Source organism: Branchiostoma floridae, unplaced genomic scaffold (genome assembly GCF_000003815.2).
Source record: "Branchiostoma floridae strain S238N-H82 unplaced genomic scaffold, Bfl_VNyyK Sc7u5tJ_1573, whole genome shotgun sequence".
NCBI classification, from domain to species: domain Eukaryota; kingdom Metazoa; phylum Chordata; class Leptocardii; order Amphioxiformes; family Branchiostomatidae; genus Branchiostoma; species Branchiostoma floridae.
In genome coordinates, this window is record NW_023365768.1 from 1 (window position 1) to 14,906 (window position 14,906).

Sequence of the window (14,906 nt, forward strand, 5' to 3'; positions counted from 1 at the left end):
CGACATGTTTTAGCCATGCAACTTCTCGTAGGTGCTTTAAAGTTAGCATCTTACTGCACTTTTGGCACCGGTTCGTTCACTGCGGCACTGTTGTTTTATTTTCGCCAATTTTTTATGATTTAGATATATAACTTTATTGCACAACAATTGTACGAGGTACAAAGTATGGCATCTACATAACTACAGTGCTATAACTTAACTTAGGGCTTATCTAACTAATACAGGAGTTGTAGTATGGGATAAGTTTCTTACAATCATTGGAGGCTTTTACAATCATTTGGGGAATTTCTAATGTCAAAACCTTCTTTGATATATTTTCCTATATCTGCCATGCAGGGATTGTCACATGTCATTATGTATCTGAATTTGCACTTCAGGTCCATTTGGATAAATCCTTGTGTACAAAATGACAGCCTTCTGTATAGAGAATTGCGTATATCGGAATATTTGGGACATACAACCATAAAGTGATATTCGTCTTCGATTAGCTCTGGACAGAATGGACAAACCCTCTGGTCAATAGGGATTTTTTGGAATCTTCCGGTTTCTATATTTAATTTGTGACAGCCAATTCTGAGTTGTGTAATTGCCCTACGAACGTCAAGGCTCTTTATGGTTGAAATGTAATTTTCTTGCTTGTAATGCTTGTTCAATGTAGAAAGAGATGAGAGTTTGGAATTGTTTCGAATAGAGGAATGCCAATTTTGCACGTATATATCTTGTAAACGTTGTCGTAACTGAGTGGTGATTGTGTCTATGTGGTATGACCTCGGGTTCAGCCATATGTGTCCAAAGCCTTGGTAGTTGAGGATATTTTTTACGTGGACAATCCAATCATGTTCTCCAAATGAAACAGTATTGTATGCCTCACGAAGAAGGGCATCTTCGGGCAGATTAACTAAACGATGCCAATATTTCACAAGTTGCATTTCTGCATCAATCCTAGCTGGGAAAGTTCCCAATTCTCCCCTGACACCATCGTTTGAGGCTTTGGCATGAATGCCTAACAGAAATTTTTGGAAGCGCATGTCAATGATGTCAAATTCTGGAATTTGTTGATTTGAGTCTAGGTTTATAATTTGGAAACCGTTATCTCGTAAAATATGGCTATTGGCATGACGCAATAGTATTTCTTTATCTGTATTTCTTTCCAAACATACAACATAAGTAGTATTCAAAGCAGAAGAGGTGGTTTTTCGAATGGTAGCTGGAAAGTTATCTTGAATATTAAGTTTTTTAAGTAAAGTAGAAAAAACCTTTGAGGAAGGTTCGCAGATGTTATTGGTATGTGATACAATGATTCTTATACTTTTAGAAAAACGGTCAAAGCAAGTGATTTCTGAACAGTACATAAAGATGGGTTTTACAAATTTGTCAAATAGATTTTTTCCGAGATTGATTGAAATGTCCTTGTTAGAAAGTAAAAGAGCCTTGAGTTTGAAAAGTGCTCTCATTGCTTTGGTTTTCAAATATTTCCTGGCGGTTTTGAATTTTCCGGAGAATGTGAAAGGAATGCCGAGGTATGTATAGCTGTCAGTGATTTCTATATTTTTGCCATAAATATGGAATTGGTCTTTGTTATTCTTGCTAGAACCTTTGCCAAAAACAACTACCTTGGTTTTTGAAACATTGACAGATAGCTTCCATTTCTTACAATAGTTTTCTAGGCAGTCAATACAATGCTGTAGCCCTTGTTTTGACGATGAAATCAGAGCGAGATCGTCTGCCCAGGATAAACAGTTTAGAGATTTTGAGGTTAGGACTGCAGGGTCACATTTTGTGGGGTCAAAGCACTCAGATATATCATTGATGAATAAATTAAATAATAAAGGACTAAGATTACATCCCTGCCGTACTCCGCATACGGAAGGAAAGGAGTTTGATAATCCATTATCTAATCTAACTGCATAATTCACATCATTGTACATGGATTTTATAATATTAAAGAAATTACCTCCGATACCACATTTATGCAACTTATAGAATAGCCCATCTCGCCAAACACTGTCAAATGCCTTCCTCATGTCAACAAAGCATACGAATAGTTTTCCGCCTTTTTTCTTGGTGTATTTGTCTATTAGAGATTTTAAGATAAAAACATTGTCGGAGGTTCTACATCTTTTCCGGAACCCAAACTGTGTGTCATCTAGAAGTTTGTTTCTTTCTGCAAAGTTTTGTAACCTGTTGTTTAGAATGAGTGTGAATAATTTGGATAGACAACTAGAAATCGCTATTCCTCGATAGTTGTCTGCATTACTTTTATCACCTGATTTATGTATTGGCGTAAGAATGCTTGTATTCCAGTTGGAAGGAAAGGTGCCTTTATCAAGTATAGTATTGAAAAGACTCACTAAAGGTTGACATAGATGTTTTGCACCATACTTTAACATTTCATTTGAGATTGAGTCGATACCGGAAGCTTTTCCCGTTTTTAATAATTTTAAACCATTTAAGACTTCCACTGGAGTGAATGGGAAATCTAAGGGATTTGGGGTATGATCATCTAACTGATTAAGGTATTCAGTGACCGTTTTTTCGAAGACAGTATCAAAGCTGCTGTCATTTATCAAATTATTTAAACTTGTAAAGTGGTGTATCCATTCTTCAGATGTTATATTGGGATCGCAAGTATTTTTGTTGTGTTTTCCACTGATTTCTTTGTCCAAATATTTTAAAAGTGACCAAAATTCCTTTGGATTGTTTTTGTTGAATTCTTCCAATTTTGCTAGAAGGTCGGAATTGTACTTCTGTTTACGCTGTTTGATGAGTTTCTTGTAATCACGCAAAGCTGTGAAATATTTGCTTCTAATTTCTTTTAGCCAGGGTTCTTTTTTCAATGCCAGTGACAGTCTTTTTAAACGTTGGCGTGAAGACCAGCAGCATTGATCAAACCAAACTTTGTTTTTCTTACCGCTTTGTGCGGGTTTCTTTGTTTGTTTATTTGGCTTTGTTTTCAGTGACTTCTTTGCTACATCTAGCAATAACTCTGTAAAGTTTGTAACAGATTTTTCAGTCGAACAGAATGATGTTTGGCAGAAGTTTTGAAATTTTGAAATTGTATCTCTACTATCTAAAATACTTTGATATATTGATTTTGATTCATCTGTCCAAATGAATGCGGTTGGTTTGGGTTTTATCTGGTTAGTTGCTTTTTGAAAATGAGCGGAGTAGTTTGTTGACAATGAGAAGGAAACATGACAATGATCAGAAAATTCGGAGATTGGGCTAACATTTACATATTGTACATCGGATAATAGAGAATTGCGCACAATACAATAATCGACAACACTAGAACCGTTGTAATGATAACAGGTAAAATCGCCTTTTAGGTCCCCCGCGAATCTACCATTTAGAATAGTTAAATCGGCTGCTGAACACAAATCTATCAATGTTTTACCGTAGTTGTTAACTTTGATATCTCTGTTCTGTCTGTTTTTGGTGAAACAGAGACCGTCTGTTATAGGATTGTCAAAGGTGAAAGTGTCAAAATGATTTTCTATCAACTGGCCAGTTCTTGCATTTAAATCGCCTAACACGACGATATCTCCTAAATTAGAGTATTTACATATGTCATTAGAGAGTATTTCAAAGGGAGATTCATTAGACGATTTAGAAGATGATTCGGGGGGGATATAGGCATTACATAAATATAAGTCATTTTCTAAGCCAAAAAATTGCTTGTCAAACTTGCACCAAACAGTATCTACCGTACTACTAACTAATTTGGAAATCCCTCTCCTGTACAAACTTTTAAAAATAACTGCTACCCCACCTGAATTCCGTTTAGCCCCTTTACTTCTAATTCTACTGCTAGTGAAAAAACTATAACCTGGTATGTCTAAATCTACATAACTGTCTAGCCAGGTCTCTTGAACACAAATGATGTCGCTATTTTCTACATATGAAAGAAATTCGTCATCTTTGAATTTCTTGCAACAGCTTCCCTGGATATTCCAAGAAGAAAATACTAGTGCAGATGTTTTTGGCATCCTCCGTATTTGAATAGGAGTACACAATATCTACATGGGATCGGTATTATGACATATGCATACGAAATAGTTGTAAAAAAAGGAGAATAAACTCCTCTAGAATTGAGAGTGAACATAGTATGAAGATAAGGAATAACTTTACCTCTACGGCTTTACATGTCTGTGAAGGATGGTATCAAAGTTCATTTAAGGTCCCAGAAATCAAGATGTGAGAATGTCCCATGCTTCACGGAAACGCTTTCCAATCTGCTTCCACTGGAGAACTGTCTGTTTGGTGGGTCGTAACTGCAGCGTGGCGATCGGTGAAGTCGGGACTTGTAGAGTTCCATTAGACCGGCTTCCCGTGGTGATCGGTGAGGTCACGACTTGTTGGGTTCCACCAGGTCGGCTTCCTGTTGTAGGGTTTCGGTTGGATGTCAGACTAGCAGGACTGACAGGCTTCCTCGATCCAAGTGGAATGGCATTCACACTGTTCTTGAACCAGTCTCGTGTCGGGATGGCATTGTCACGTTTGGTGGCGGCAGTTTGAGGCCTTGGGTGAGCGTGTTGGTCGGAGGAGCGGTATCCACGTTGTGGGCGCGGCGTCGGAAGCTGTGGCGGGCCCGCTGTTGGTGTAGGTGGCGATGCATTGAGTGTGCGTTTGACGTCGGCAACTAGTAGTTTGGTTCCACTTCTGGGGTCTAGGTGTATTTGGTCTGGCAGGTAGAGATGTCTGTCCTGTGTTAACTTCCTGTGTTTAATGTACGTGAAGCCAGAATTCCTGGATAGTTTGAGTACTTCTTGGTTGTATGATTTGATATTCTCATTCAGGGTGGATCTCTGATTCGGTCCTCTTTGTAGTACTTGGGACACAGCCACCCTCGCATTTGGGAAGGACTTCTTTGTCGCTTCTAGCAGCCTGTCAGTGTTACGGAGCGTCTTGTGAACTGAGTCTGAGTGTCCTTTGCTGTTATCTAGATCGTTAGATCCAACGTGTAAAATAACAGTCTTGGTTGTGGAATCCTTGATGTTGCTGATGTTGTCAACGGCCGCACTTATGGTGCTGCTCCTGTGGATCTTTGTATGGTTTGCTTTAAAAGCGCGATCTGGATCCACATCCCGAAAAAGTGAATCTGAAAAGATTCTTATCTCAACCCCGGCATTCTCACTTCGCACATGGTTGTTCACAGATTGGGGCATGTTGGTACAGACAGCTGGTGTCTGGTCGTCGGGAACAATGGTTTGTTTGTTGTGCTTCTTGTTCACGGGAGTAAAGCCATTGTCATGTGAAGTAGACCTGTCATTGTTATGGGAACTTGGGGCTTTGTTGTCATGTAGAGAGTGCGTCACACCACAATGGCAGGTAGCAAACATCTGTTCCAAATCTTTATACCTGTCCACCAGTACCTGAATCTCTGAATCTTGCTTTGTTATGATGTCTTGTAGGTCGGCATTTGAAGCTGCCAAATCATCTACTTTCAGGGACATACTATGAAGTCTCTCTTTCCATAGGTTCCTTTCGATCGAGATCTCTTGCTTTGCTTCTGATTTCTCCTTCATGAGCTTTTCTTTCTGTAGAGTCATGTCTTTGCGAGAATTGTTCAGATCTGTCTGGAGTTTTGCGGTAGCCTTTCTGATATGACTTTCAAGTGCCTTCTGAGCGGCTTCGATCTGTGTGGATATGGCATTCAGACTTTTCATGTGAGCCTTCTCTCGCTCCTTTTCTTTCGCGATTAGCTCGTCCCTGAAGGCGTTGAGTTTGCCGATCGTATCTACGTATTGTTTTTGTAGATCGTTGAAGGCACTGTCACTCGCTTTTATGGACTTTTCAACAGAAATCACACGTTCTAGATACACTTCTACTGGAGAGTTCGATGTACCTGTTAGTGTTACGTTACGTGTGTCACTTGACTCGTTTGTTTCAGAAGTTACGCCGGATGTCACTGGGGGGTCGCGTGAGTCACCGGTTATGGCGTCACCGGCACTTTGGGCGCCATTTACAAAATCCTGTTGCAGCTGTTCTGTGAAACTGCTACCAGTTGGGGTTTCAAGACCCTCTAATGTTCGTGGAGCGGTGGATTTGGGCATAGTCGGTGTCTCAGTCACATTGGATGGACATGGTGTCTTGGGCAAGGGCTGTTCTGTAGAGATTGTCTGGAAGCTATTGACGGCGTCCCTCACGCGTTGGACGCCATCTTTGGCGCTTGCCCTTGTACGTTTGTCAAGCATTGTTACATTGTTTTTCAGTTCAGGGTACAGTAAATCTACCCACCACTTGGTTCTTTGACCCTGAACCATTAGACCATTCTTCTTGTGGTAAAAGTGAACTGATAGAAGGCTTTTACCTGTCTTTGTTGCCGATGAGAAGTTGACGGACAAGCTTGTTGTGCCTTGCGTGGATTTCCAGGTCACTGTTGTTCCTTTGTGGTCTTCAAAGTTCTTGTCAAAGTTGTCCTTGTGAAGTTGAATCCACTTGTCTAGCTGGCTTGTCCGCAGTTTCACTCCACACAGTCGAGACTTTTCCACGTCTTCGTAGTCGAAGGCCAGGGTTTCGTCCAGCGGGACTTTGGAGAGATTGATATTCCATGGTTTCGTCGTGGGCGTCTTACCCTTTGGCGTCTTGGACTCGGCTCCCATATTTCAATGTTCCTCTGTCGTTACAGATGTTATTAAAAATCCTCAAAATTATAGAATACGTGAGACGTTAAGATAGACTCACATATGCACTAAAATACCTTACTCCATGTAGTATTATGGTACTCCAAACTAAGTCACATACGGAGAGCTAACGACGCGTGTCCGCGTCCGTCCGCCATCTTGAAATTTATACACGTGCTAGTAAGGAGGACTCAAGCTAACAGTTTACTCAAGCATCTGGATTAAATTTAGAAATGGGTGAAAAAAGTGAGTAGCCAGCACTTCTTGTCCATTCCGCTAGGTGAACATCCTAGCGCCCACCCTCTGTTCCCAGCTGGCTGTGCAGCAGATGAGGAAGCGAGAAGTGGACGATGGACACATCATCACCCTGAACAGGTTTTTTGTACCTTTATGTAACCTTGATACATCTTCGGCCTTGGCCATAGAGATTTACCACATTTGTGTAAGGATTGACATAACCGATGGTCGTTGCCTGTTACAAGTATTGGCCTATCATCATAAGGACTGCAATCAGACTTTTCGTCAGGCATGCGTCTAGGTGTCATTTAGACATGCTTTCCTTAAAATAACAAGAAATTGTGCGCACTAGATGCATATGCCCTTTCACTGGGAAGAAGATCCTCTAACAAGCATGAATGCCACTAGGTCATTTGTGGTCACTGTCTTCTACTGTGACCTCTCTGGCAGTAATTCTGCCCTTCAGGATATCTTAGAATGCACCATTTTATTGAAAATTCTCATTATGGAAGGTGGATACCCTCCGGACGCCCCTACAATAGTCGCATCTAGGGGTGGGTACTGGTACATCAAATTCAGGTCCAGGTCTGGTTCAGGTCCAAAGGATCAGGTCCAGGTCCAGGTCCAGACCTGAACCTGGACCTGATTAAATATATGAGAACTTGTGAATGGACGAAGCTCAAAACAATGGTCCATTTCACTACAAAGTAATCTGTTTTATGTAGTATTCGACTCCCACTGACATTTTAAAAGCCTACAAGGCTAACTACCTCTGTACTATTGACTGTGAAATTTGATAAAATGACCATAGACTCTACTGTACTTTGCTCTTGTTATTTTCCTTGACTCAGGTAAGCCCCAAAACGTGTGAATGCCTGAACATGTAATCTGATCATTGTCCAATAGGTACAACATCAGGTCCACCGAATTTTTTCAGGTCCGTTTTTTCTGGACCGGTTCAAGAAGAAGAAAAACGGTTTTGTACCGGTACCAACCCCTAGTCGCATCAATATCACTTACCGGTACTATGACTCATTGGGAAATTTGGACACCCTATTATATAGTATAATAAGTCCTAGCTAAAAGCCCATAACCCACCAACCTGATGAATTTATTTTTGATACTATATCATAGCTATGTTGTTCCTAAGATATAAATGTGGATACATATGAAAAAAAAATAATTCTGTATTGTTTCAGTATGTCTGGTCATCGCATTTCTGCTAGCAATGTCTTTTACTGTATGACGAAGTTCGCCATGACAGCCATGACTGAAGGACTGAGGAGGGAGTTGAGGGAGATGAAGTCACACATCAGAGCGACGGTCCGTCTCGTAGATGCTGCTTCAACTACTGAAGTTTATTACGTATTAGGCAATGTTGATTTGACTTTTTGATGACATCTGCATGCACATCAACTTTTGTCTGTTTGCAAAGTTTCTGACCGTACTGTAAGTTGTACAAAGTAGCTGCAAAATGAGCAAATATATGCTTAAGTTGCAAAGTAATATTGGAAAATGGATTATGTCATATTATGCCAAAGTCAATTGCAAAGTCAGAGAAGAAGATGTGAGAGAAAAAGAATCTATTGTTTATTATTCCATACTATATGCAGTCTTTTGAGACACAAACATATTCAATGTACAATTACAAGTCGTCGTATTGTTTGCTTAAAAGGGAAAAGTTTCATGAAGGTACAATGTATTTTACATAATCATTCTTTCATTCTTTCGTCCTGTTTTGTACAGTGCATTTCTCCTGGACTAGTGGAGACAGAGTTTGCCTTTCGTCGTAATAAAGATGACCCACAAAAGGCTCGAGATCTTTATGCCAGCATTGAAGTAAGTCATCATGTTGTGTTGTACGGTATCTAATTGATCAATCATGATCAATGATAATGAAGGCTGCTTTGATGTGTTGTCGGTGTCTAATTGATAAGACTGATCAGTCATGATCATGATTAGGCTGCTGTGATGCAAATGCAACAGCGTAAGAATATTGTTATTGATAGCTATCCTGTCCTTGTCAAATCCCATTTGTATTGTCTCTGTTATTGACAGCAGGGCTAGCCCTTTGTAACAGCCACAAGCTAGTTGGGCAGCACTGACCGTGGCCGTACTAAACAGCCAAACCAATAAATAAAAATAGAAGATAACATTTATACTCTGTTTTATATTTTTTCAGTGCCTGCAAGCCAAGGACCTTGCTGATGCAGTTCTGTATGTCTTGGGTGCCCCACCACATGTGGAGGTGAGCTTTATGGACTGAGGACTTACATCAGACGCAGGATTGTATCCAGCCTAAAATCATTTTCCGTCCCCTCGATTTTGGATCCTATTGAGCGCCTTTGGTGCAAAGTTCCTAGGAATGTCGGGAGGGGGGCTTGGGCATGGTCCACCAGGAAATTTTGAGATCTAGACCTTCTGAACGCTATATCCTGCATTTTGAGATGTAAATTTTGCTAGTAGACTAAGCTGTTCAAAAACATCTGTTTTAGTGAAAAATTACACAAGGGAGACAGTTTTTTTTTACAAATTACATATCATATTTTTGTCCTTTACAAAGGACGGAATGGGCAAATTTTTTTCCGTCCCTAGCTGCAAAATTCTGTCAAAGGACAGAAGGACGGGTGCTGGCTACAACCCTGATCAGACATATAAAAATAGAATAATGTACTGTATACATGATAGTTCGACTGGTGGCAAGGTGGTCTCAGTGTGAGTGGATCAAACCTTACATTCCAGTGTGAGTGGATCAAACCTTACATGCCAGTGTGAGAGGATCAAACCTTACATCCCAGTGTGAGTGGATCAAACCTTACATGCCAGTGTGAGTGGATCAAACCCTACATCCCAGTGTGAGTGGATCAAAACCTACATCCCAGTGTGAGTGGATCAAACCTTACATCCCAGTGTGAGTGGATCAAACCTTACATTCCAGTGTGAGGTGATCAAATGGCAGTTTGCTCAAGTGGTGAGTAAAATTGCTGTGGTACTGTACAGAAGGATGATCACTACAACTGTATTTATGTTTTTGGAATATTAATGTACATATAGTTCTTAGAATAAGGAAATATTGCAGTTGTCTTGAAGTAGAAAATCATTCTGTTTTTATTTTCAGATTAATGACATTTGGATGAGGCCAACAGAACAGACCATGTAACAGACAAGGATCTTCAGCACAGATAATAGAAATGGCTAGATACCACAAAACACCTATGAGGTACATGAAGCCCCGCAACTCTGAAGCCACAATTTTTTTCTGGTGGACTGATGGATACCTGAGGTACCTCTCAGTCTCCACAAAGTTAGGTCAGGGCATCTACTTCTCACCAGGTTCCAGCTTGATTGGAAGTGGCAACTTTTCTCAAACTAGACTGTAGTATTTCTGGGGATGAATTTGCAATTCATAGGTGATAGCTGTCTATAGACATTCCATAGACGAAAGAGATTGATTGCCATTATTACGACGGCAGACCTTAGTATCTGATCTTAGTGTCCGAACTTTATTAATATATGTTTGGACTTTCAAATCAAATGATCAGGAAAATTATTCCCGTCCAATAATCCAAAGTATGTGAACATGCTTTTGTTAATTGTATCTCAACAGATGTTGTCCCTTTATTCTCATTGTAGTATTCTAAGAACTGGGGAACACCCCTCCCCCTTTACATATGCAGTGTGCCACACATTTCCAGAGCTACCTCAGTAAATTATGCATCCAATAAAGTATCAGAATCAGCAAAGTTACCTCTCTATCCTGTTTTGTTTCAATTCCGTACAATAAGATTATACTAGATTAATAAATGCACAACCTGCTGACATCTTCAACTCTCTAATCAAGAGTCTAACATTACAAATCTGTGTCTTATATATATATATTGGAAAATTCTTGGAGGATATGGCTGGAACCATTTCTGTATTCCTCCATGGTTTGTTTGTGCTTGGATTCATATAACGTGAATATTGTCATTGAGAAAAGACAATATAAGATGATAGCTAATGACTGTTGCTTTCGTGATCTTGAACCAGTTTAGCTTCATGAAATCAATGAACAGTTGAACTACTCTTCCACTGGTCGTGACAGAGACGACAGACAATATGTACAGTATTTACAGGTTCATTGTACCAGGGAACTCCCCTATAGCTCTTTTAGTACAATGAGCAGTGTACCCATCCTAAAGACTGCAACCCTTCTCAGGAGTATGCATGTGGTTCAACAGTGGAATGAGTGAAAACAGCCAGGATTTGACATTTTGGTCCAGAGGCCAGGTCACCAACTACTATACTGGACTGCGCAACATCTTCACCATTGCATCACTATCAACACCAGGTATCTTTATATTTCAGCCATACATAGTATGGTGAAATATATTGTATTCGTAATGTTTCTTTCTTTCTTTCTTTCTTTCTCCTGTCAAATCTTCAAAGTGATTCATCTCCGCCGTTCCTGGACCGAATCACCTGAAATTCGGCACAGGGGTAGAGTGGGCCAATACCTTGATGCTTTTTTCCCATTTTTTTCATATCTGCCTCTAAAATGATTTTATTGAGATTTTTTGGTCAATTTTAGACCAAAACTGTATATTTTGGCCCCTGTACCCTGGTATTACAGCCAAATGAGCTGAAATTTGACAGAGACGTGCCCTGATAATGCCCCCATATAAATTCGATAACACTTTTGGTGTACAGTACAACAAAATGCTTATTTTTGCGATTTTTTGACCAATATTTGACCAAAAAAGGACACTTTTGGCTCCTGTACCTTGGTATTGCAACCGAATGAGCTGAAATTTGACACAGATGTGCCTTGATAATGCCCTCATATAAATTCAATAACACTTTTGGTGTACAGTGCAACAAAATGCTTATTTTTGCGATTTTTGGCCAATTTTTGACCAAAAAAAGGACACTTTTGGCCCCTGTACCCTGGTATTACAATTAAATGACCTGAAATTTGGTATAGATAGGCATTAGATACTTGGTAACAAGATTCAAGTAAAATTTTGACATAAACAACTTTAAAATGATTAATTTTGGCACTTTTCTGAGGGGAAATTTGTTTTCTTTTGGCCTCCTGACGTGACCTTCCGTGACCCCGCACAGAGCCACACCTGTGCGCGTCAGCCGGAGAGTTAATTGAATCAAAGACCTAGCCAATCAGCGAAGAGGAGGCCAAAGGCTAATTAATATTCATAAGCGGGGCCTCATGATCCCGTATATAGCAGTGTTCCCGCCAGGGGGAGCGAAGCCCGCCTAAGGCTCTCGCATTTTAGACTATTCAGAAGGCTTTATATTGTATCAGTTCTTAGGGGCATATCTATGATAATCGCAGCAGTCACTTAACTTCTCTTCAGGAGTTAAGCGTAACACTATTTCAGGTCAAACCGTCAAAGGCAACTAAAAACAAACTTTAACAAACGCTCCTACAGTACCTGCACCTGCTTGATAACTATTAAATCGTATGCCCTACTTGAATAAAAAAAGTTCACTGCAATAATAAATGTACCCACATCACAAGGAGCTTATACTTTTTTAAACTTACACCTAGTTATCGTACTGAAAATTGTTAATGACATTACATGAAGTCATTCAACAATTTTCAGTCATGATGAAAATTTTCTGAATGGAAGGTGTGATTATTGTCATTTTCTGAAAAATAGAAGCAAGCTCTGTTTTTACCTGGAATCAATTCACAATACCAGTCCACTTTGGGGGATAATGTACTGTTAAGAGGATGTTCCATTTTTGCGCAGGGGTGATTTGGAACAGTCCAATGTTGCGTGGGAAGGGGTATGGCTGAAATATGCTGTATTTGCTCTTAAGCAAATGTCGGCCTTTCTAGTTCAACATCAGCTTGTGTCAAATGAGAATGGAGGAAATGCAGAGGATTTTCCAACACACGAGACAAATACTGTTCCAAACGCAAATGAAATGCCAATACAAATATTTGATGCATTAGCATACTTTTACCTCATGACACATTATAAGTTGAGTTTATGAAACTTGCAAGCTTTCGAAAACGTCCTACACTGTCAGTGGATGGGTTCCAACTTTGACCATCACCGTTCAGTTTGACGTGTATGATGCAACAAAAGTAATATCCCCCATTGGTTCCCAACGGTGTTGTTCAGAGAACTTTTGACCAAGCAGAGACCAGAAAAAAGGTGACGTCACAAAGACAGAAAATGTTCACATTGTCAACAACTCTGACCGTATCAAGACATCAACCATCGGTACTCTTTCAAATACAAAATAGAAAGCCCGATAGAAACGTTTAAAAAAGCCAAACCCTAGCCTCTCCTTGGAGAGTAGGCAATTGGCTGTCAAAATCTGGTTCTGGTTGAATGACAATAAAGTCGAAGTTAGCTATGGTTTCAAACTGGAATATTTTGAAAATGTTGCTATTCACAGCGCTACACCTGTCCCTCGCGCCACAGGCAGGTGGTCAATTAACTCAATTTGGAGTATAACCAATCAGAGGCGATATGGAAATGAGTACATATGCTAATGTGAAAATGAGTTTTATATATCGTGAGTCTCTCTGTCTGCTTCTCTTCTCTCTCCGTGAACACGATAACATGTTTGTATGTTACAGATCACAAAGACCTAATTTCACACACCTTTACCACGACCAGGGGTGCCTAAGCATTTGCATGAACCTATGAAATGCGCACGAATATTATGTGATACACACGAATCACTGCGAAAACGCACGGATCTTAATGAAAATCGGACGAATCACATGTGATACGCAAGAGCATTTGCACGAACCTTATGCAAAACGGCAGCCGAGGAGAAGGCATGATTTTGAGCGTGATACAGTGTAAGCCAGTTAATTGCACCTCGGATAAACGCACACTTCGGGTAATTGCACGGAATCCCAAATCCCAAACCGTCTCCCATTCACTCAATTGTTAGTGACTTCGCTTATCTGCACGACGAAACATCACAAACGCCGGATAATTGCACAAAAATTTGTCAAACGTCGACAAATCGACAGAAGATGCGTGCTCAAATCGCCATACGCGGTAAAAATAAGCAAAGACGTTATAGCCCGTATGCTCAAGAATATCTCGAGAAGGAAGTATCAGAATATTTTGCGGTTTGCAGCTTTCGATTCCTTGCTATGCAACCTTTCCAACCATACCAAGTTTGCCGGGCCGGAACTTAAAGTCTAAGCTACAGTCGCGCCATTAAGTCACCCCCTACCCGGTGCCGTGACCGGCGGTGTTTAGAAGAAGGCGCTAGCGGGTGCGCCTAAACAAAGCGCGTATGCTCAAGAATAACTCGAGAAGGAAGTATCAGAATATTTTGCGGTTTACACCTTTCGATTCCTTGCTATGCAACCTTTCCAACCATACCAAGTTTGCCGGGCCGGAACTTAAAGTCTAAGCTACAGTCGCGCCATTAAGTCACCCCCTACCCGGTGCCGTGACCGGCGGTGTTTAGAAGAAGGCGCTAGCGGTTGCGCCTAAACCTAAACAGAGCCCGTATGCTCATGCAAGAATATCTCGAGAAGGAAGTATCCGAATATTTTGCGGTTTGCACCTTTCGATTCCTTGCTATGCAACCTTTCCAACCATACCAAGTTTGCCGGGCCGGAACTTAAAGTCTAAGCTACAGTCGCGCCATTAAGTCACCCCCTACCCGGTGCCGTGACCGGCGGTGTTTAGAAGAAGGCGCTAGCGGTTGCGCCTAAACCTAAACAGAGCCCGTATGCTCATGCAAGAATATCTCGAGAAGGAAGTATCCGAATATTTTGCGGTTTGCACCTTTCGATTCCTTGCTATGCAACCTTTCCAACCATACCAAGTTTGCCGGGCCGGAACTTAAAGTCTAAGCTACAGTCGCGCCATTAAGTCACCCCCTACCCGGTGCCGTGACCGGCGGTGTTTAGAAGAAGGCGCTAGCGGTTGCGCCTAAACCTAAACAGAGCCCGTATGCTCATGCAAGAATATCTCGAGAAGGAAGTATCCGAATATTTTGCGGTTTGCACCTTTCGATTCCTTGCTATGCAACCTTTCCAACCATACCAAGTTTGCC

At 40.8% G+C, this 14,906-nt stretch overlaps 1 protein-coding gene across 1 annotated transcript; it reads left to right on the forward strand.

Moving 5' to 3' along the window:
• Window positions 1-6,631: 6,631 nt before the first annotated feature.
• On the forward strand, window positions 6,632-10,606 carry LOC118408333 (dehydrogenase/reductase SDR family member 11-like). Its single transcript, XM_035809020.1, has 6 exons — window positions 6,632-6,664; window positions 6,907-7,001; window positions 8,063-8,186; window positions 8,610-8,702; window positions 9,046-9,111; window positions 9,982-10,606. The coding sequence occupies exons 1-6, from the start codon at window positions 6,632-6,634 to the stop codon at window positions 10,021-10,023; spliced, it is 453 nt and encodes a 150-aa protein (XP_035664913.1). The 3' UTR covers window positions 10,024-10,606.
• Window positions 10,607-14,906: the final 4,300 nt, after the last annotated feature.